The following is a 24,714-nucleotide window of genomic DNA, read 5'->3' as shown; positions in this document are numbered from 1 at the left end:
TTAAATGCCTTTAATTTCTAAAAACATGATTTAGTATATGATTGTATCCCAGTAAACAAACAGAGGAAAAAATTTTTTAAACTGGCCTCAATGAGCATGAAGCAGCTCTAAAGAGAATTGAGCAGTTTTTGATGAGTGGAATTATCTGAAGACCATTTCCTAAAAAGTATGAAAAATAAAGATCAGAGAGTATAACAAATAGAAGGGAGAGATATATGGCAAAGTAAAACTTGTAATGACTGATTATAGTTTTATAGAAACAGATCATTTTCCAAGTTAAAATAAAACCTCATCTCTATATTTTATCAATAATTGATGTTTTTTCAGGGCATCTAGGTGGCTCAGTTGGCTGGGCATCTGCCTTCAGCTCAGGTCATGGTCCCAGAGTACTGGGATCAAGTTTCACATCAGGATCCCTATTCAGTGGGAAGACTGCTCCTTCCTCTCCTGCTGCCCCTTCTTGTGTGCATGCTCTCCCTCTGTCAAAAAAATAAAGTTTTTAAAAAAAAAATTTGATGTTTTTTCAAGGGCTATGGCCTAGTTGCACAAATTATGATGAACATGCCAATCAACTAATTATAAAGCAACATTTAGGAAAATAAAGCTAAAGAAAATCAAAGGAGGCTAAACATATATCCACACCCTGTTCTTTGTATTAACTTTCGAAGTACTCCAAATATGCTTGAAAACACAGGAAGGATTCTACAATATAAGACAATTTTCATTAAAATCTATAATAAAAAAATCTATAATAAAGAAAATTTAGTTTTCAGAATAAGTTATACCTTGGAATATTAATTAAAATGCTATATTTTAAGGTCGGATCAAGGTTTCATTTGGAGTTAGGACTGGAACATTAGAGCTATTGTATAAACTTTTAATTTTACATTTATAAAGAAGTTACAACTTTTTTTAAAATAGCATACAAATGAACATATATATAAGCCAGCCAGAATGAAAGAATTAGTATGTACTGGATGAAAAGAATCAGAATTTCGGGACGCCTGGGTGGCTCAGCAGCTGAACATCTATCTGCCTTTGGCACAGGGCATGATCCCAGGTCCCAGGATCGAGTCCCACATTGGGCTTCCTGCAGGGAGCCTGCTTCTCCCTCTGCCTGTCTCTGCCTCTCTCTCTGTGTCTCTCATGAATGAAGTCTTTAAAAAAAAAAAAAAAAAAAAAAGGAAAAGGAAAAGAACCAGAATTTCTATAACACATTAAAATACATACATCATGCATTCTTTTTGACCATGTAGCTGCTGCTACTACTACTACAACACACACACACAGCAACTACTACACACACACACAAATTCAAGTTTATTCAAACGTTTAATATACAATCCTACATCTACTCTCCTTCAATAACTTCAAAATGGTGGCTTTAAATAACTTTAAAGCTTGATCTCTTCCTGAATTTCCCAAAGTCTTTCTGCACTCTTTCTCAAATAGACTTCCTCTTCAGGGGTCAGCTTTATCTTAGTAAGGTTTGCAATACCATTCTATCCCAGGATATAAGGGACAATAAGGAATACTTCATTTATTCTACAGAGGCCCTTAGTTATAGTGGAAACTTGATGCATTCTCCTAAGATTCTTCAAAATGCTTTCCGTTAAATCAGCTATAGATAGGCCACCAGCCCAATTAGTATACCCTTTCATTTTAACCATCTCATAGCCACAGGTTATCATTTCTTTCTGGACATTTTCCCAGGGCTCAGGATCTTTATCCATTCATATATCTGAATTCAGATCCTTCAAGGGGATACCAGCAATGTTCACTCCACTCCACTCAGGTACACTTGAGTCTCTATGCTCTCCAAGGACCCAACCATGACAGCTTTCTGAGTGGATACTAATAAGTCTCTGCCCAACAAAGAAATGGAAACGGGTAGCGTCCAGATTACAGTCACTTCCAATAATACGGTTTTGGAAAAGGCATTCAACTTCCAAGTTACATAAGTTAAGATATCCACTGGATTGGAACAATTATCATTTTGCACTGAGGACTACACTGGGTAATGTTGGAAATCGTTAATTTAAAGATGGACACATTTCTCTGGACTACATCAAGATGTGTCTCTCCTTTCCCTGAGTGTGCACCTGCTGTGATAATCACTAGGCTGGGGTTTGCAGTGACATGGTCATCTTTGTTGAAAACAGTATCTGGCATTTTCATGAAAGAGCTTCCATGTTGAACATCCCTTGTCTCACCCTTCAGTTTGCATTCATCAACATCCACAAAGGCAAGTTCATCACTCAAGCCTTTTAATACGATACTGATAGCACACGCTATGCCAAGTGATTCAGTTTCTAGAAGAGAGATCGTATTGTGATGAATGGTCTCCTTCGAAGTGAAATTCTTAATCAGTTTGCACCTCACAGTTGCCATCTTGGAGACAGGGATGAAGGATCAACTCTCCCTGAGGGGCATGCATGTTACCTGGCAGGAATGTAGAGCCATCCCTAGGCAAAAGACATTCACTCCTAGAGGGCCTAGCCTCTGGCTTGCCTGCAGGACTCCCCCACCTCAGATCATAGCTGCTCACCCAACAGGTGAAGGAAGGGAATGGAGGAAAGCCACATTAAAGTTATTTGAATCCCAAAGTAAAGAAATAGTTGAAGGTTCAATACCCTACCCCACACAGCTCACTACTGCAGCTAGGTGAGACCACACTCAGCTCATGCAGCCACCCCACCCCCAACGGTCCAGCATCTTAAAATGTTTTTCAATGTACTGAATATGCAATAATTTTAAATAAAGGCACTTTTGAAAAAATGGACTATTACCATGAAAGCTAAAGTTAATTTCAGTTTTTCCTTTCAGAGTGTCATATTTTGTTGCTCAGTGAGGCCTACACCTTTGCACTCATTTCTGTAAGGAAATAGTGCTAAGGCACACTGGAACTAAATGTGACAGACCAAAAAAATTGGTTAGAGTTCTAATCTCTGCTCTCACACTTTAACTTTAAAGAATTAAAACTGTGAGCTTCTTTTAAAAAGTTAATACTGTAATGGATGGACCCTAGTTGGCTCAGTCATTAGAGTTCCCAACTCTTGGATCTCCCACTTGATCTTAGCCAAGAGGCCAAGAAACAATAACTCGTGGATCTCCTGGTCCTAAGTTCCAGCCCACATTGGCTGTAGAGTTTACATTCAAAAAATATCTATATAATGTATACACTGTTACGGAACACACATACACACACAGAAAAACATTAAAATATTAAAACTACAACCACTGGGCACATATCTCAGGGATACATTTTAAAAATTTATTATTATTGTGTCATAATACAGTTTGTCCTTACTTTACAAGGTTGCTGTGAGAACTGAAGTTAGGTGACAAGTCTAAAGAATCAACTCTTCTACTTTATCCTTCATAAAAATTATACATTTAAAAAAAAGGAAAGATAAAACAAAAACATAGCAATTCTCAATGATCTGCTCTTTTAAAGACAAGAATATCCATGGGAAATTGAAATCAATAATGTCATTTTTTAATATCTAGTAATTTTTACCTAGTATTCTCAAATTCTTCATCTATCACAATTTTAATAAGAATATCTACTCAAAATGAAATCTCTGCTTCTTTTTCCAGCCACTTCTTAATGACTGAAAGGTGGGGACTAAGAAAAACAAAAAGTTTAACCCCAAAATTAAAATTTTTTCTCTAATATACTGAAATTTTGGCTCTGTCAACACACACATAATTAAATTTTTTTTAAATATGGCAAGTCTTGATATACACTTACTTATCTATAATATGCCAAAATGCCAAATAAGAAATCTGATATAGTTTTTCTACTTTTTTAATCAGTAATTTGACATTTTGTTTTGTTTTAAAGATTTATTTTGAGAGAGTGGGAGAGAGCACGAACAGCAGAGAGGGGCAGAAGGAGAGGCAACTCCTCACTAAGCAGGGAGCTGGAAAGCCATCAATCCCAGAAACCTGAGATCATGACCTGAGCAAAAGGCAGACAGACGCTTAACTGACTGAGCCACCTAGGCACCCTTGTTATTTGATATTTAGTACTAAATCGCATTTTGTTTGTAAATAAAATACTTCTACCTCAAAGTAACTGAACCTTTCTTAACTATATCAAGACGAGTATATTACCTTGGAATTAAGGAAACAAAAGAATTATTATGTCATAAGGCACAGATATACTCTCTGTGGTGTAACCCTCTCCCATTATCCCTCAACCCCTTAAAAATCTAAAAAACACTCCTACCCCAAGGGTCCCATAAAATTATGAAGTATGAACAGAGTATTTCTCACTGAAGGAGCTCTAGCTGCTAGAAGAAATGACATATACAAAGATATATATCCACACACAGAGCTATATCCACACACAGATATATACACATACACAGATATGTATTATCAGATTCATTGACAAATAGAGCAAAGTAGGAATATAGCCTATGTTAGTTTCATTACTTATTCAAAAATAACTTAAAGTTATCAACAAATATAACAAACATAAGTAATTCTAAGTAGTTCATATGTTTAGCTTAGGCTTACCTTTGGCTGTGGCATGAACCACAGCAGCCTGGGAAAATAGTCGATATGCTTCAAAACCCAAATAAGGTAAGGCTGAGAATAAAAGGCTTCTTTTGAAAGCTCCCAGATTTCCCATCACCTATGGAAACAATTATGGTCAGAGTTATCAAACACAAAATGCAAAGGAATAGCTACTCCAAGCAAAAATTACATTAAGAAAATCACACCGATTTTCTCCTACCCCCCAAAACAATCAAGCCTAAGAATACTGGAGGCTCAAAATTTACTTTATCAAATCCTTCAGTAAAACTAGTTACATTACATAGTTACATTACAGGGAAAGCATATCCTGTTAAAAGATTCTTAACAACAGCTAAGGCTAAGAGTAGTAACTTATCTAAAAATCACAGTCATACTAAGTGCTGAATGTAAGATAAACATTTTATGAGGAGACATTCATATTATAACTTAGAAATAAAATATGAAATAGTAATATATAATAAGTATTAATCTTATGAACAGACAAGATGAGAAATATCAGTTATGGTGATTACTGCACATTAAAAATGTACATGGATTTAAAGTTATCTTCAAAAGTGATTTATAAAACCCAAGCTTTCTAAATAAACAATGAATGAAACAAAGAGCATATCCAAACAAACTTATAAATTAGTTCTCATTATGATGGTCAGTATTCTCAAGACCAGTGGCAAAGGAGAAGTATATGGAAATCACTCCAATAATTCTTTCCTACAACAGTTATTCTCTTTACATATTTTCTCCTTTTCTCTTGTTTCATCCCCACTGGTATAAAAACAAGCCATACTATCTCTTAAGTTGTTTTTCTCTTAAAAACAAAGAGCTTTATCTTTAATTCACTTCTCCCTTAAGTCTCATTTTCTAACTTGTCTTTTAAGCAAAACTTTTAAAAAGTTGTCTGTACTGTCTCCACTCCTCTCTTCTCATTCACTCTTGAACACACACAAATCACTTTTATCCCCACACCTCCACTGATGGTATTCTAGTTAGGGTTACCAAGGATGTAGTTACTTCCTATAGTCAATTCTGAATTCTCAGCTTCCTTGACCTATTGACAATATTTGACAGCTGATCACTTTCTCTTTATTTTTTAAAATTATGAATAGATGGTTAATTTCTTTTAAAGTTTTATTGAGACAAAAGTGACATACTATAAATTGCACATACATAGCATGTAAAATTCATTAAGGCATGCATATGAACCCATGTAACCATCACTATCACCACAAAGATACCTGCAAGCCCCTTCCCCCTTTTCCCCATGCTCCTTTGCAATTCACCCTGCCCCTTTCCTCAGCACTTGCTGTGTTCTCTCACTCTTGAAACACTTTTCACTTGGCTTTTGGAACAGTACTATCATTTATTTTCTCCGATTTCAACAACTGCTCCTTTTCTTTGGTTGGTTCCTCACTGGCCAGATGTGTTTTGGCCTTCATCCCAGACCTTTTCTCTACTTGTACCATTTTGGTGATCTCATTTCTTTAAATACTATCAATGTGCCAAAAACACATAAATTTAATATGAAGCCTGTATGACTCCTCTCAACTTCAGAATCATATATCCAAAGATATCCAACAGCTTAATCACCATCTCTACATGAAGTACAACAGGCCTCTCATATTTATTAGCCAAAACAGCTACTGTTTCCCTCAAATTTTCCAACCTCACAATTTTCCCAACTCTATTCTTCTAGTTGTTTAAGTTAAAAAAACAAATAACCTTGTACCCATTCTCAATTCTCTCTCAAGACTCACATCTGACCCATATTTAACTTCTCATAAGGATCTAGGAAAAGAATGAGGAATCCAACATATTCCAATTTGCTGAATGCTTTATTTACTTCCTTGGGCATGAATATTCAAGATACTCCATACAAGTGGATTCAAAACAAACCAACAGCAAAGTACGAAAACTGAGTCTGACATAGTCATAACTTTAACATTTTTTTTAGTGTATTCACATTACCAAGAAGCAGCAATACGGGGTTAAGGGCAGAGGGTACAGGGGTGCAGGTAAACAGTGAACAAGAAAAACAAGTAAACAAGAAAAAGACTAAGATTTCATAAGTCTCCTGACTTATGGCCACATCACATGGTAAAAAAGTTTGCACATTGGGATGCCTAGGTGGCTCAGCGTTTAAGCTTCTGCCTTCAGCTCAGGGCATGATCCTGGAGTTCTAGGATCCAGTTGCCACATCGGGCGCCCTGCAGGGAGCCTGCTTCTCTCTCTGCCTGTCTCTGCCTCTCTCTCTCTGTCTCTTATGAATAAATAAAAAAATTTGGGATCCCTGGGTGGCGCAGCGGTTTGGCGCCTGCCTTTGGCCCAGGGTGCGATCCTGGAGACCCGGGATCGAATCCCACATCGGGCTCCCGGTGCATGGAGCCTGCTTCTCCCTCTGCCTGTGTCTCTGCCTCTCTCTCTCTGTGACTATCATAAATAAAAAAAAATAAAAATAAAATAAAAAAAAATACTTAAAAAAATTTAAGAAAAAAAAGAAAAGTTTGCACAGACTATTTTACCTTGAGAAATTACACATTCACAGTGTTCAACTTCCTTGCTGATGTACTCAATAAACAATATTCTGGCGTTCTGAGAGAGGAAAAAATACACTGTTGGGCAGCTGACATTTATATTTCTTATTGTAAATTAATAAAATGACAGTAAGGGTGAAACTCTTACTGGTTTGGTTAATGTAAAGCAGCTTCTGCTCATCTGTCAGAAAATATAAAAATCATGTTTCTGGAACTAAAAAAATCAATTGAAAGACTCAGGACTCAGTGACCTTTAAAGAATATTAACTTGTGAAACTGTCCAAGAGAGGGATCCCTGGGTGGCGCAGCGGTTTGGCGCCTGCCTTTGGCCCAGGCCGTGATCCTGGAGACCCGGGATCGAATCCCACATCGGACTCCCGTTGCATGGAGCCTGCTTCTCCCTGCCTGTGTCTCTGCCTCTCTCTCTCTCTCTCTGTGTGACTATCATAAATAAATAAAAATTAAAAAAAAAAAAGAAACTGTCCAAGAGAGCTAGAATGAGTCGCTTTACTTTGCACCTCCAATACTCTACAACAATGAATTCTCAAAAAATATTTGTTAAACCAAAGAAGTAAGCTATCTCTTAGGCCTTTTGTTCAACACTGATAATACTAAGTTCAAGCCAGAAGGAATTCCAAAATACAAACTCATCATTAAATGGAAAGGAATGTGTCCCTACCATCTCCTAGTTTTCCTTCTAATTCCCTGTTAGTTCCTTCTCTTCTTAAATGTTAGAATTCATCCACAGTAAGTACTAGGCCTTCTTCTAGTCTTGCTATAAAGTACTTTCAACCTCTACCATGTTATCAGTTACAATATTTATATTTTAAAGATTTTATTTACTTACTCAGAGCCACGGAGAGAAAGGCAGAGACATAGGCAGAGGGAGAAGGAGACTCCCCAGGGAGCCTGATGTGGGACTTTATCCCAGGACCCAGGGATCATGACCTGAGCTGAAGGCAGACGCTCAACTGCTGAGCCACCCAGGCGTCCCAGTTTACATCCTTAATACTTTAAATGCATCCACTTATATTCATAAATATTTTCATTTCACATTTTTTTACGGTGCTATTCCGATCACTGCTTATCTGGTCAATAGCATCCACTCTATAATCTATCCATTCTTGACCCCAAAGTTATTTTTTTAACATAAATCTGATAAAATGATTTCCCTGTTTAAAACTTTTTCATGTTTTCGAGGTACCTGGGTGGCTCAATCCCTTAAGCATCTGCCTTCGGCTCAGATCATGATCTCAGGGTCCTGGGATCGAGCCTTTCATTAGACTCGTTGCTCAGCAGAGAGCTGCTTCTCCCTCACCCTCTGATCCTCCCCCCTGCTCATTCTCTCACTCTCTCATATTAAAAAAGCTTAGGAAAAAAACACTTTTCCAAGTTTTCCTGTAATCTTTAGAATAAAATCAGAAATACTTAACATTGTTTATAAGTTTTTCTGAATCTTATGGTTGTGGTAAGCAGCCTCTAAAATGGCCTCTAATGGATCTGGTTCAAGATGGCAATGTGGGAGGATCCTGAACACACTTCTCATGGACACACCAAATCTATAGCTATATGCCAAACAATTTCCTCTAAAAGAAACCCCAAAACTAGCTGAATGATTCCTTCACATTACACCAACAGGGGAAAAAAAAAAAAAAAAAAAAAAAAAACACACAGCAAAATGAATAGAACTGAGACAAAATCTTGGTGTAAACCCCACCTGTGGTATGGTGACCCACAATCAGGAGGGAATTCAAAACCCCAAGCTTCTCTTGAAGAGTGAAGGGTTTTTGTGTGCGTTTTTTTCCAGTAGGCTCCTGGCCCAGTGGCGCTCATGACCCTGAGTCAAGACCTGAGCTAAGATTAAGAGTCAGATGCCTAACCAACTGAGCCACCCAGGTACCCCAGGAGAGAAGCATTTGAACCCCACCTCAGGCACCCCAACTTTTAAGAACGGCACCCAAAAGACAAGCCTCCAAACATGTGGGTCAGAAATAATTGGGGCCCATGTCTATGAGGCCTACAAGGCTACAGGGAATCCAAAATCAGTTCTTAAAGTGTTTGTGCAGATTCACTCACCCCAAAGCCCAGCACAGAGGCAACCAATTAAGAAGTGCCCACACTTTCTGTGAAAGAGGCTCATTCACTTATCTTAAAACTTCAGCCAGAGGGGCAAGCATTTAATTTAACACACATCTAGGTGCCTACAATAATTCTCTCCAGAAAACACAGAGGATGGGTGCAATCATCACTCTTTCCCTCTGCTGTGCTCCAGGCCCCATCTGTCAGTGTCTTGAAGAAACCAGCTTGTGTAGGCATCTGGTTCACTGGCTTCTGTGGCTGCAACACAGAGCAAACATCCTGCAATAGCCTGGGGGTCGGCAGGCCTTGTGTTCATGGGTTCAACGGAATGGTAGTACACAAAGGTACAGTTCTTAACAGGCTGTCACCTCAGGGTTCAATGCGAAGGGATCAGAGAGAACGCCCAACTCCCCAGTCTTCCCCTGAAAAAGGAATATTTGCATATTTTAAAACCTGCTGCCTAAGCGTCTGGCTTCTAATCAGTCTGGATAGAAGTACTGACTGAGATCCTTGTCCCCCTTAGGACACTGACTGGTCTTGGCACACCCTCACCTACTGGGAGCCATTACGAATAAAGCTGCTTGGACAATCACAAAGGTCTGAGACAAAGCCAAGAGCTAAGACAGGGTTGAGCATAATAAGACTCCTCTCCTAGAGAAGCCATTCCTTCAAGAATGAGAGATAGCTGTTTTCACTAATGCATATAAAAACCTCAAAAGAGTCAAGAAAAAAAAAAAGAGGAATTATGCTACAAATAAAAGATCAAGATAGAACCTCAGAAAAAGATCTTTATGAAACAGAAATAAGTGAATTACCTAAGAGTCCAAAATAATGGTCTTAGAATGCTTACCAAGCTAAGAAGAAGAATGAAGAAAGTGAAAAATTTTGAAAAAGAGACATAAAATACAAGAAAGTACCAAACAGAAGTCACAGTGCTGAAGAATACAATAACTGCACTGAAAATTATAAGTGAGGGATTCAACAGCAGACTAGATGATGCAGTGGAACAAAGGCATACATGAGCTCCAAGACAGGGCAGTGGAACTCATCCAATCAGCACAGCAAAAAAGCAAAAAGAAATGAAAAAGAGTGAAGACAGCTTAAGAGACGTATGAGACAACACCAAGTAGACCAAAATTCATATTACAGGTATCCCAGAAGGAGAAGAGAAAGGGATAGAAAACTTACCTGAAAATAGAAAAGCTGAAAATGTCACTAACCTGGGGAAGGAAACAGATAACCAGATCAAGAAAGTTACAAGTAAGATGAGCCCAAAGAGATCACAGTTAAACACATTATAATTTACAAATCTTAAAAATGGCAAGAAGAAAGCAACTTGTTACATACAAAGGAAACCCCTACACACAAGAATGCAAACACTATTTCAGAAGAAACTGTAAGCCAGAAGAAAGTGGCACTATGTATTCAAAGTGCTAGGAGAAAAAAAAAATGCCAACCAAGAATACTCTACCCAGCAAAGGTGACCTTCAGAATTGAAGGAGAGATAAAGAGTTTTCCAGAGAAGCAAAACCAAAGTTAAGTTCATCACAAGACCAGCCTTACAGGAAATCTTAAAATTTCTTTAATCTGAAAAAAAAGGGTGCTAATTAGTAACAGGAAAACATGAGAGTACAACTGATTCTTGAACAACATAGGTTTCAACTGTATGGGTCCTCTTATACTCACTTTTTTTTCTTTTAAAGATTTTATTTATTCATGTGAGACACACAGAGAGAGGCAGAAATAGAGGCAAGCGAGAAGTAGTCTCCCTGCCCATCAGGGAGCCTGACCTCAGGATCATGACCTGAGCCAAAGGCAGACACTCAACCACTGAGCCAACCAGGCATCCCTATACTCACATTTTTTTTACAGTATGGTACCACAAATATATATATTTTAAAAGATTTACTTATTTCAAGAGACAGACCACATAGATGCTAGTGCTGGAATGGAGGGAGGGGCAAAGGGAGAGGAAAAGAGAATCTCAGACTCCCTCTGAGTATGGAGCCAAACACAGGACTCGATCTCACAACCTCAAGATCATGACCTAAGCCAAAATCAAGATTCGGACACTCAACTGAGCCACCCAGGCAGCAATGTTTTCTCTTCTTTATAATTTCCTTAATAACATTCTCTTTCCTCCAGCTTACTTTAAGAATATAGTAAGAATAGGGATGCCTGGGTGGCGCAGTGGTTTGGCGCCTGCCTTTGGCCCAGGGTGCGATCCTGGAGACCCGGGATCGAATCCCACATCGGGCTCCCGGTGCATGGAGCCTGCTTCTCCCTCTGCCCATGTCTCTGCCTCTCTCTCTCTCTCTCTCTCTGTGGCTATCATAAATAAATTAAAAAAATTTAAAAAAAAGAATATAGTAAGAATATAAGAAACTTATAAGAATTATAAGAACATATACAAATTATATGGTAATCAATCCTTTATATTATCATTAAGGCTTCCTAATAAGCTAGTAGTAATCAAGTTTTCGTACAGTCAAAGTTATATGCAGATTTTCATCTGCATGGGGAAGTTGCTGCCCCTAACTCCTGCATCATTCAAGGGTCAACTGTATAAATCTCATTAGTAAAGGCAAATATAGTAAAATCCAGAATAAGCTAATGACACAAAGGTGCTGGGTTTATCATTTACAAAGCTAGTAAGAAGGTTAAAGCATGAAAGTAAAAATAATTATAAGTTCAATAATCTGTGAATGCATAGATAAAATAAAAAGAAATAAATCATAACATTAAAAACACAAATAGTGGAAGGGAGTGTAAAAATATAAAACTTTAGAATGAACTCTAAGGGTGCCTGGCTGACTCAGTCAGAGAAGCATGGGACTCTTGATCTTGGGGTCATGAGTTCAAGCCCCACATTGGGTGTACAAATTACTTCAATAAAGAAATAAACTTTAAAAAGCTTTAGAGGGCAGCCCCGGTGGCGCAGCAGTTTGGTGCTGCCTGCAGCCCAGGGTGTGATCCTGGAGACCCAGGATCAAGTCCCATGTCGGGCTCCCTGCATGAAGCCTGCTTCTCCCTCTGCCTGTGTCTCTGCCCCCACCTCCCTCTCTCTGTCACTCATAAATAAATAAATAAAATCTTAAAAAAATAAAATAAAAAGCTTTAGAATACATTCTACCTCAAGTGGCTCTGAACTTAAAGTAGACTACTAACTTTTTTTAAGAAAATATTCTGTCATGGAAAAAGGCATCAGATTCATGCCTGCTTGAAAAAAAAAAAAAACTGGGACGCCTGGGTGGTTCAGTGTCGAGTGTCTCTGCCTTTGGCTCAGGGCGTGATCTCAGGGATCAGGGATCAAGTCCCGTGTTGGGCTCCCTGAAAGGAGGCCGCTTCTCCCTCTGCCTGTGTCTCTGCCTCTCTCTGTGTCTCTCTCAGGAATAAATAAAATCAGAAAAGAAAAGAAAAGAAAAGAAAGAAAAGAAAAGAAAAGAAAAGAAAAGAAAAGAAAAGAAAAGAAAAGAAAAGAAAAGAAAAGAAAAGAAAAGAAAAGAAAAGAAAAGAAAAGATTGAAGATTAATTAGTATGTGGGTTTCCTGTTCCACATGGGAATGGGAAGATGCTATAGGTTCTCTAGTATTGCCCACACTGGAAATAAGAGGGGGAGGAGGGGGAAGAGAGAAAAAAAAATAATCACACAATCTTGGGAACAATCTCACATTATGAAGAGGCTGCCAAGAAACAGGTTTTTTTAAAGATTATTTACTTATCTCATTTAATATTATTTATTTATTTATTTATTTATTTATTTATCTCATTTATTCATGAGAGACACACAGAGAGAGGCAGAGACATAGGCAGAGGGAGAAGAAGGCTCCCCACAAGGAGCCTGATGCAGGACTCGATCTGGAACCCCAGGATCATGCCCTGAGTCAAAGGCAGATGCGCAATCGCTGAGCCACCGAAGCATCCATACCAAGAAACATTTAAAGAAGTAAATATTTGTTTCTACAGTAGCTTTGGGCTTATAGTTCTTGGAATGACTGATTCCATCCATCTCAGTAACAGGAAGCTTCATTTCAGCAATCCCTTATACAAATATTAATTTAAAAAATATATAAAATAATGCAGTTTATCTCTTCCTATTACCCCAGCAACCATAACAACACTGTGAAAACTGTTTTGCTTGAAAAAGAGTTAGCGCTCAACAGGGCAAATATGCAACCTAGAACACTCTATCTAGTAAGGCTATCATTCAGAATACAAGAAGATAGAAAAGTTTCCTATACAAAAGCTAAAGGAGTTCATGACCACTAAACCAGCCCTACAGGGAATGTTAAAGGGAGCTGGGAGTGAAAAGACAATGAGTAAGTAAGAAGCCCAAAAGTAGTTAAAATACATATATCTGTAAAAATCAGTCAAGGGACTCACAAAATTAAAGGAACTAAATTAAGATGCCATATACCTAAAATGTGGCAAGAGAAGTAAAGAATGGGTTCAACCTCACACGACCATCAACTTAGACTTCTGTAAACAGATGATGTAATATACAAACCCAATGATAAACACAAATCAAAAACCAGTGAAATGCAAAATAGAAAGAAATCCAAATATAACACAGAAACCATGAAAAAAGACAGCAAGAGAAGAAAGGATCAGGGAAAAACTACAAAAGGAATCACAAAACAAGTAACAGAATGGCAACAAATACATGCCTACCAATAATCAAAAGTGTAAATGGCCTAAACACTCCAATCTAAAGACACAGAATGACAGAATGGATAAAAAAAACAAGACCCATCTACATGCTGCCTATAAAGGACACATTTCGGACCTAAAGACACATGCAGATTTAAAGTGAGAGGATGGAGAAAACACGAATTGGGCAAATGCATGTTAAAAGAAAGCTGGGGTAGGAATACATCTATCAAACAAAATTGACTAAAACAAAGACTATAACTAGAAACAAAGATGGACACCATATAATCAGTAGGGACAATCCAACAAGACATAGCTGTAAATATTTATGCACCATGGGAACACCCAAGTACATAAAAACAGTTAATAAAAGTATAAAGGAACTGAGGCACCTGAGTAACTCAATCAGTTAAGCACCTGCCTTTGGTTCAGGTCATGATTCCAGGGTTCTGGGATCAGGCTCTCTATGGGGCTCCCCACTCCATGGGGAGCCTGCTTCTCCCTCTCCCTCTGTCTGCTGCTTCCCCTCCTTGTGCATGTGCTTTGTCAAATAAATAGAATCTTTAAAAATATATATATATATAAAGGTACTAATTGATGGTAATGCAATAATGGTAGGAGACTTTAACACCCCACTAATGTCAATGGACAGATTATCCGAACAGAAAATCAACATGAAAACAGTGGCTTTGAATGGCATACTAGACTAGATAGATTTGACAGATCTATCTAGAACATTCCATCCTAAAACAGCAGAATACAGATTATTTTCAAGGGCACACGAAACATTATCCAGAACAGATCACGTTAGGCGACAAAATAAGTCTCAACAAATTTCAAAAATATCAAAGTTACACCATGCATCTTTTCTGACCACAATGTTATGAAACTAGAAAACAACCACAAAAATAAACAAATAATTCTGGAAAGAGCACAAATATGTGAAGGTAAAATAATATGTTACTAAACAATGAATGGGTCAACCAGGGAATCAAAGAAAAATTTTTAAAAACACGTGGAGACAAATGAAAATGAAAACACAACAGTCCAAAATCTTTGGATTGCAGCAAAAGCAATTCTAAGAAGAAGTTTATGGCAATACAGACTTACCACAAAAAGTATGAAAAAGCTCAAGGAAGCAACCTAACCTTACATCTAAAGGAGATAGAAAAACAAGAACAACAGCAGCAACAACAACAACAACAAAAAAAACAAATTCAGAAGGAAGGAAAGAATAAGCAGAGCAGAAATAAATTATATTGAAACTAAAAAAATAAATAAATAAATAAATAAATAAATAAATCAATGAAACCAGGAGCTGCTTCTTTCAAAGTTCAACAAAATTGATAAACCTTTAGCCAGACTCATCAAAAGAGAGAAAGGAGTCAAATAAACAAAATCAGAAATGAAAGAGGAGATGTGACGCCTGTGTGGCTAAGGGGTTGAGTGCCTGCCTTCGGCACATAGTGTAATACTGGAGTCCCGGGATCGAGTCCCACATCTGGCTCCCTGCAAAAAGCCTGCTTCTCCCTCTGCCTGTGTCTCTGCCTCTCTCTGTCTCTCATAAATAAATAAATAAAATATTTTTTGGGATCCCTGGATGGCGCAGCGGTTTGGCGCCTGCCTTTGGCCCAGGGCGCGATCCTGGAGACCCGGGATCGAATCCCACATCGGGCTCCCGGTGCATGGAGCCTGCTTCTCCCTCTGCCTGTGTCTCTGCGCCTCTCTCTCTCTCTCTGTGACTATCATAAAAATAAAATAAATTAATATAAAATAAATAAAATAAAATAAAATAAATAATAAAATATTTTTTTAAAAAATGAAAGAGGAGAAATAACTGACATCCTAGAAATACAAAGGATTATAAAAGATTATGAAAAGTCACATGCCAACAAACTGGACAACCCAGAAGAAACGGATATAATCTCCCAAAACTGAATTAGGATGAAATTTAAACAGATGGATTACCAGCAATGAAACTGAAGTACTAATCAAAAAACTTTCAAAATAAAAGAGTCCAAGACCAGATGGCATCATTGGTGAATTCTACCCAACATTTAGAGAAGAGTTACCACATATTTTTCTCAAACTTTTCCAAAAAATAAAAGGAAAACTTCCACATTCATTCCATGAGGCCAGCGTTATTACCCTGATACCAAAACTAGATAAACACACCACCAAAGAAAACTCCAGGCTATTATTTCTGGTGAACATCGATGCAAAAATCCTCAACAAACATTAGCAATCCAAATACAAAATACATTAAAAAAAAAAATCATTCACCGCAATCAAGTGAAATGTATTCCAGGGATGCAAGGGCTGTTCAATATTTGCAAATCAACCAACATGATACATCCATCAATAAGAGAAAGGACAAAAACCATATGATCATTTCAATAGATGCAAAGAATGAAACTGGACCATTTTCTTGCACCATTCGAAAAAATAAACTCAAAATGGACTAAGGACCTAAATGTGAGACCTGAAACCATAAAAATCTTAGAAGAGAGCACAGGCAGCTATTTCTCTGACATCAGCCATAACATCATTTTTCCTGATATATCTCCTGAGGCAAGGGAAACAAAAGCAAAAATAAACTATTGAGACTGCATCAAAATATAAAACTTCTGCACAGCAAAGGGAACAACCAACAACCAACTAAAGAATCTACTGAATGGAAAAAGATATTTCAAACATTATCTGATAAAAAGTATCTAAAATATATGAAAAACTTAGACCCAAAAAACAATCCAATTTAAATATGGGCAGAAGACATGAACGAATATTTCTCCAAGACATACAGATGACCAAAGGACACATGGAAGGATGCTCAACATCACTGAGCATCAGGGAAAGGCAAATCAAAACCACAATGAGATATCGCCTCGTACTTGTTAGAATGGTATTGCCAAAAAGACAAGAAATAACTAATGTTGGTGAGAATGTGAAGAGGAATCCTTGTGCACTGTTGGGTGGGAAGGTAAACTGCAGAAAACAGCATGGTGGTTAATCAAAAAATTAAAAATAGAACTACCACATATGACCCAGCAATTCTACTGGGTGTTTATCCAAAGGAAATAAAAATACTAACTCAAAAAGATATATGCATTCTCATGTTCACTGCGGTATGATTTACAGTTTCCAAGGCACAGAAGCAATATGTGTGTCCATCCATGAATGCATAAAACAAAGTGCTATGTACATACACATACAATGGAGTATTTTTCAGCCATAAAAAGAATGAAATCTTGCCATCTGTGACAACATGAAGGGACTTTGAGGGCATTATACTAAGTGAAATATGTCTGACAAGAAAGACAAATGCAGTATGATCTCATTGTGGAATCAAACAAAATCCAAACTTATAAATAGAGCTCCTTTGGTTGCTGCCAAAGGTGGAGAGGGAGGAGAAGGGGGTTGGTTAAATGGGTGAAGGTGGTCAAAAAGTATAAACTTCCAGTTATAAAATAAGTCCTAGGATGTCTTGTACAGCGTGATAACTGCAGTTAATAATACTGTATGTATATCTGGAAGTTGCTAAGAGAGTAAATCTTAAAAGTTCTCATCAGGAGAAAAAAACAGATGGATGTTTACTTATTGTAAAGTAAACAAATCATATCATTTAGAAATATGTACAAATATTGTATCATTGTGTCGTACACCCCAAAATAATGTTACATGTCAATTATTTCTCAATTTAAAAATATATAGATAAGGGGACACCTGGGTGGCTCAGCAGCTGAGCACCTGCCTTCCGCCCAGGATGTGATCCTGGAGTCTGGGGATTGAGTCCCACATCAGGCTCCCTGCATGGAGCCTGCTTCTCCCTCTTCCTATGTCTTGCCTCTCTCTGTCTCTCTCATGAATAAATAAAATCTTTAAAAATATATAGAGAGATATAGATAAGTTAATTAAAATGGTCCCAAATGATTCCTTCCTTCTGTTGGGGCCCAGGGCAGTTTGCCCCAAAATGTACCACAATGGTATACTGACTATTCTGAATTGAAGCTATTTGGGAAACTGCTGTGAAAAGACATGCAGACCCTCCTCTGAACCCCTGAAAACAGAAATAAATCTCCCACATGAAAAATTACCTTCCCTGTACTAAAAAGTGAGATAGGGTTGTTGTTGTTTTTTAAGATTTTATGTATTTACTCATGAGAGAAACAGAGAGAGAGAGAGGCAGAGACACAGGCAGGGGGAGAAGCAGGTTCCCCACTAGGAGCCTGATGTGAAACTCGATCCCAGGCCTGCGGGATCACGCCCTGAGCCAAAAGCAGATGCTCAACCTCTGAGCCACCCAGGTGCCCTTCCCTGTACTAAGAACTAAAAGAACATCCTTATCACACCAGAGTTGGGGGCTTTAAAACCTAAAAAGCAGGGTAGCCCTGGTGGCTCAGTGGTTTAGCACCACCTTGAGCCCAGGGTGTGATCCTGGAGACCCAGGATCAAGTCCCACGTCAGGTTCCCTGTATGGAGCCTGCTTCTCCCTCTGCCTGTGTCTCTGCCTCTCTCTCTCTCCCTGTGTCTGTCATGAATAAATAAATAAAATCTTAAAAAAAAAAAAAAAACCTAAAAAGCAGTAGAAACAAAACTTACTGCCAATCTAGTATTTCAGTCTAAACTCTGCTTAAAATTCCTTACTAATTAAAGCTCCCAAAACTCTGTTTTCTTTATCCTGCCAATTTCTCACAAATCTATCTGTCTAAAAGTGTATAAAAAACTGCCTGCCTTGGCCATTTCTTTCAGTCTTAATTTCATTAGTGGACCTCCGTGCATACATAATTAATCTTTGGTTTTTGTTCCTGTTACCTCATGTCAGTTTAATTCCTAAACCAGCTGGAAGGATCCTGGGAAGAAAGATTTCCCCCTCTGTACTTCTAATTTTCACTCCTTTTGAGTAATCCCCTTCCCTTAAATGTAAGGCGGATTTTACTGGCTCTCTAAGAAACAGAATATGCAAAAGTGAAAGGTCGTTACTTCTACTTAGGTTACAAAAACTGCAACTCCCTTGACACCCATTCTCTCCGGCGTTTCCTTGCACTGCCCAGCCAGCCCCAGCGGAAGCTGCGGTGTCTCAGGGCAGCCCTTTGGGGAAGCCTCCTGAGGGAATGCAAATGCCTGCCTATGACCACCTCAGCAAAGCTACAGGCCTAATTTTCCCTCCACCTCTCCACTGAGCCCTCCAGTGGAAACCTCAGCAGCTCAATACTTTGATTCAATCCATTTGAGAAACCTGCTGCCAGAGGCACCCAGCTAATAAGCCTCACCTGGATTCCATAACCCAAAGGAACAACGAGATTATGTTTGCTGTTTTAAACCATTAAGTCGTGCAATACTTTGCTATGCAGTAAGAGATTAATAAACTGGTACCTGCCTGATTTTTCAGCCTTGGTTTGTATCAGTTTATTCTCCCACTTCAAGTTCCAGTCATAATTTCAGGTCCTCAAAAAAAACACTTTTTCTTACCTCAAGGTCTCTATCATGTTACTCTCTACTGGAATACTCTTTTGTCTTCATTTTCCCATTACTTGTTAACATCCAATCATTCTTTGTATCTCATCTCTGGCTCACACTCTTCCCCTTCCTTCAAGATCAGGTTAGGTATAACTTTGCTTCTTTCCCCAACTCTTTGCATTAATTACATTTACTCAATTGACTACCTTTCCTTCTAATCTGTAAGATCAATGAAGAAAAGTGTTTCTGTCTCCAGAGCTTAGAACAGAGCCTCGTGGGATCCCTGGGTGGCGCAGCGGTTTGGCGCCTGCCTTTGGCCCAGGGCGCGATCCTGGAGACCCGGGATCGAATCCCACGTCGGGCTCCCGGTGCATGGAGCCTGCTTCTCCCTCTGCCTGTGTCTCTGCCTCTCTCTCTCTCTGTAACTATCATAAATAAATTTAAAAAAAAAAAATTTAAAAAAAAAAAAAAAAGCCTCGTTCACAGTAAGCACCTGGTACAAATCTGTTGAAAAATAAGTGTTCCCAATAGTGTTTTGTAACATAGATCACATATAGAAAGAGACAGAAAAGTGAAACCTCAGCCACTCAGAAGTAGCCCCCAATTTCATCAAACTCCTGGAAAATATCTCCAACTCAACTTACTGACATCTTGCTAAGAGAAAAGTCTAGGAAAAAGAGAAACAAACGATGAGGGCTACAAAAATGCATGAGAAGCTGGAAAATCGGTAATAAATAGTTCCAAAACACTTCAATTTATCTAGGGAAGAATTTTTCTTATTGCCTTTGGCTTAGAGTTTTATTACTTAAGAATCTCTCTAGGGACACCTGGGTGGCTCCTCTGCCTTCCGCTCAGGGCGTGACCCCCCGATTCCGGATCGAGACCCACGTGGGGCTCCCTGCGTGGAGCCTGATCCTCCCTCTGCCTCTGCCTCTTTCTCTCGAGTAAGTAAATAAAATCTTTAAAAAAAAAAAAAAAAATCGTTCTAGTCCCTCTTGATACTGATTTTTCTACCCTTTCCTATCTTCTCCGGTTTTCAGGTTTGTAGCACGGGTGGCTGGCTATATGCAACACATGGGCGCTGTAGATACCCTACCTGCCATCAAGTCCAAGGTATTGATTGTATTGCTAGCTGTGTGACTTGGATATGTTGTTTAACCTTACTACTTCAGTTTCCTCTTTGTAAAAAAAAAAAAAAAAAAAAAAAAGTAACAGTTCTCACTTCGTAGGATGAAAATGGAGATTAGATAACACTTAATGCAATGCCTGGTTATGGGTAAGGCGTCTGTTATGCCTGTTATTATCGACACAACGGTGACTCCACTAAAATGGAACTTTTACCTCACCAAAGCTCTGAGTTGGGAATTTGAGGCTAGTTTTTTTTTTTTTTTTTTTTTTTTTTAAGATTTTATGTATTTATTCATGAGAGACACAGAGAGAGAGAGAGGCAGAGACACAGGCAGAGGGAGAAGCAGGCTCCATGCAGGGAGCCCGACCCGGAGACTGGATCCCAGGCTGACGTTCAACCACTGAGCCACACAGGGCTCCCGGCTAGTTTCATACTTAGTATTCCTCCCACCCCTCTGCCTATATCTTTTAACATCTCCCCATCTGCCTATAAGCATTTTGGGAGGATAACGATCAAGCCTTACTACCTTTTATTACCCTTAACAGCCCCCCACAACCTCGAATATAGCAGCCAAAAATGTGTCTTTTAGGGTTCAAAATAAACACCTAGTTCCGATAATATTACCCTATGCATCACTGCCCTCCGTCTCTCTCCAGTGCCCCTTCCTGGACAGGTAAACCAAGGCCCACGAACGGTCTAACAGAGACAGCCGAACCTGGGACAACCCAGCATCCTTCCTTAACATTATGCAGATATAACAAAGAACTAAAAAAAAAATTTTTTTAAACCTAAATAAGCACAAAAATCTCTGCTTTTTAAGTCGTAGTAATTTCCAAAAATCCCACCACAACCTCTTCAAAGCCTGGTAGACCGAGAGCCGCAGGGGCCGAAAGTAAAACATTTTCGCGGCGGTCCAGGTGTTTCTCCCTCTGGGGTGCTGTTTTCTCACAGGAAGGACAAGCAGGATTCCCAGATTCTCGGGGGTGGGGGTGGGGGTGGGGGTGGGGGGGACTCACTGCTCCGCAGCCACCTGAGCGCTCCAGGGACACCTGGCCCTGAGCTCCTGGCTCCGTTACGGAGCCGCCCGGCCGAGGAGGCCACGGCCGGGGCCCAGTCAGCAGCGAGGGGAGCGGGAGTCAGGGCTGCGGGGGTACCTCAGGGCCTCGGAGTCGCCGACCACAGCCACGTCCGCGGCCGCCAGCAACAGCCCTCGAGAGCCGCGGTCCCGGGAAGACGCCACGGGGCAAAGGCACAAAGCGCCAGAGCCGCGCGGCCAGTGCCATGACCTACAACTCGCGTCCCTCACGCGGGGCCGTCGTAGAGCGACGCACAGCGAAGGCCGCTCAGGCACTTCCGGAGGAAACCACGACTCCCTCCCCTTCCTGCCACGCCTCTTCCGTCACGCAATTTCCGGCCCCCAGGTTCAGGGGGAGGGGCGGACGCGGTGGGCGGGGCCTTGGCGGCTCTTCCGCGCCTGCGCGCAGTGACCTCGGGCAACCGTAGTTTGACATTAGCCCAATCTCTAGGACACTAAAAATCCCTGGGGAAGTTTCCTTTATCTCTACTCCGCACCCTGCAAGATAAAGGTCAGCAATTCTCCTCCTTGTAGTGCCCTGATCCACATCATGACTGAGGTTTTACTGGACAGTCGTAAATGACCTTTTTCTAAATAATGATAGCCCTTCAAGGTCTTGGAAACCTTGCTTCCAAATTCCCTAGAGACTTTTGCCCTATCCCAAAACGCCCTCCCAACTTTATTTTATTTTTAAAGATTCCATTCATCTATTCATTCATGAGGCACAGAGAGAGAGAGAGAGAGAGGGAGGGAGGGAGAGAGGGAGAGTGAGAGATGCAGAGACACAGGCAGAGGCAGAAGCAGGCTCCACGCAGGGATCCTGATGCGGGACTCGATCCTGGGTCTCCAGGGTCAGGCCCTGGGCCAAAGGCAGGTGCTAAACCGCTGAGCCACCCAGGGATCCCCCTCCCAATTTTAAAGTATCATCAGCAACTACTTACAACTCCAGAGCACTTTGCCCACAGGTCCTGCTTTAAGAAAACCACCTTTTTTTTTTGCACTGAAGTCGTCTCAATAATTCTTTCTTAGTTATTTGCTCCAAACCCCAGTATTTCACATCAGAAAAAAAAAAAAAAAAAAACAGGGAGAGGAGGCCTCGAGAAAAAGGTGATGCCCTTGTTTTCCATGGGATGTGTGGTACAAAACCCTTGGCTTCCCCTCAGATTTAGTAAGATTGATACCTTTCACCAGAGCGGAATATTTTTAGAAGGAATGAAGAGGTTTGAATCCTACTTCAGGATTGATGTGGGTGAAAACACAAGCTGCAAATGGAGTATGCACTATCTAGATTATGTGATTTTTTTTTTTATGGGCAATAAGGGAAGACCGTCATAGTTTTTTTTAAAAATAGGTTGCATTTATGTAGTACCTATATTATACTCCAATTATTATGTTTTGTTGTTAAATCTTTTGAGAGTAGATTATATATATCACGACTCTTTGTGTCTAGAAACAAAGACGTTCTCTTATTTAGTCCAGTACAATTATTAAATTCAGGAAATTGAAATTGAATACTATAACATGGGGCTCAAACTCACAACTCTGACATCAAGAATATCATGTCTACCCGATGAGCCGCCAGGTATGTCTCTATTCATCTTTCAGATCTCAGCCCAAATGTGTCTTCCTCAAAAAAACTTTTCTTGATTCCCACTACTATACTTTCATTTTTTTTATGGCTCTAAGTTTGTTTTGTAATGTCATATGTATATTTGTGATTATTTGTTAATCTGGAGTGTACTTTTTTTTAAGATTTTATTTATTTATTCATGAGACACAGAGAGAAAGAGAGGCAGAGACACAGGCAGAGGGAGAAGCAGGCTCCATGCAGGGAGCCCGACGTGGGACTCGATCCCAGATCTCCAGGATCACACCCTGGGCTGAAGGCAGAGCTTAACCGCTGAGCCACCCAGGCTGCCCTGGAGTGTATTTTGGAGGTAGAGTCGATAAGAACTGGTAATGTGTGCTTTTGCTCTACTGTAAACTCAGTGACATGTTTGATTTTTGCCTGTTTCTGGGCCTAGTCCAATTTCTTCATTCCTTCATTCCTTCAACAAGTGTGTGTTGCAGGTCTATAACACGCCTGGTACTCTTCTAGATAGGAATGAACAACTTCCTAGTGGAGTATATATTTCAGCTGGGGAAACACAGTAAGCAAAAATAAATAAAGTAAAAGATGTACTAGATAATGATAAATGCTAATGAGGAAGATAAAACAGAAAGAGGTACAGGGCATATTTCTGTGTAGATACTGTAGTTTTTTGTTTTTTTTTAATTTATTTTTTATTGGTGTTCAACTCACCAACATACAGAATAACCCCCAGTGCCCGGCACCCATTCACTCCCACCCCCCACCCCCCTCCCCTTCTACCACCCCTAGTTCGTTTCCCAGAGTTAGCAGTCTTTACGTTCTGTCTCCCTTTCTGCTATTTCCCACACATTTCTTCTCCCTTCCCTTATATTCCCTTTCACTATTATTTATATTCCCCACATGAATGAGAACATATAATGTTTGTCCTTCTCCGATTGACTTACTTCACTCAGCGATACTGTAGTTTTAAGCAGAGAGTGGCCACAGAAGACCTGAAGGAGACATTTGAATAAAGATCCAAGGAAGAAGGACTGAACCAGGAAGATAAGTGAGGGCCAAGCATTTCATGTAGAGATAAAGGAAAGTGCAAATGCCTGGATTGGTAAGGCAAGTGGCATTTTCCATGAATACTAAGTATTCTCTCTCTCTCTCTCTCTCTCTCTCTGCGTGTCTCATGAATAAATAAATAAAACCAAAAAAAAAAAGATTTGAAAAGCTCTTTTATTTTTTTTTTTAAGATTTTATTGATTGATTAATGAGAGACAAAGAGAGAGAGGCACAGACATAGGCAGAGGGAGAAGCAGGCTCCCCATGGGGAGCCCCATGCAGGACTCTATCCCAGGGCCCAGGCTCAGGACCTCAGCAGAAGGCAGGTGCTCGACTGCTGAGCCACCCAGGCACCCCTTGAAAAGCTTATTTGACATCTATGTCAGCCAGCCTCCAAGATGGTTCAATGAGCCTTACCTCCTGGATTTACTCCTTTGTGGAATCCCCTCCTACATTAAATCTAGGCTGGTGTGTTTGACCAATAGAATACTGCAAAAGTGATGGTATGTGATTTCTGAGGCTGGCATAATTTCATTGCACTTCTGCATTGATTTCTTGGATTGTTTGCCCTAGGGGAAGCCAGCAGCCATGCTCTGGCTCAGAGCCATGC

General features: G+C 39.7%; 1 protein-coding gene and 1 pseudogene across 9 annotated transcripts in view; both read right to left on the bottom strand.

Annotated features, from left to right (window-relative positions):
* Positions 1-24,714, bottom strand: part of RMDN1 (regulator of microtubule dynamics 1) — a 59,454-nt gene that overhangs the window by 27,220 nt on the left and 7,520 nt on the right. For 3 of the 9 annotated variants that reach the window (XR_012019916.1, XM_072804030.1, XM_072804031.1), the window contains exons 1-2: positions 21,546-21,774; positions 4,528-4,645 (exon numbers count right to left, since the gene is read on the bottom strand). Coding sequence is in view for 8 of the 9 variants with exons in the window: in XM_072804030.1 (XP_072660131.1) it covers positions 4,528-4,645; positions 21,546-21,674 (247 nt within the window). In the remaining variant the exon portion in view is untranslated. Of the gene's footprint in view, positions 1-4,527; positions 4,646-10,343; positions 10,376-20,358; positions 21,164-21,545; positions 21,787-24,714 lie in introns of those variants that run through there. The other 6 variants (XM_072804032.1, XM_072804033.1, XM_072804036.1 and 3 more) reach the window with 4 other exon arrangements.
* LOC140620159 (L-lactate dehydrogenase A-like 6A) lies at positions 491-4,521 on the bottom strand (annotated as a pseudogene).

Source organism: Canis lupus, chromosome 28 (assembly GCF_048164855.1).
Source record: "Canis lupus baileyi chromosome 28, mCanLup2.hap1, whole genome shotgun sequence".
In the NCBI taxonomy this organism is placed as follows: domain Eukaryota; kingdom Metazoa; phylum Chordata; class Mammalia; order Carnivora; family Canidae; genus Canis; species Canis lupus.
This window is presented reverse-complemented; position numbering and strand designations above follow the sequence as displayed.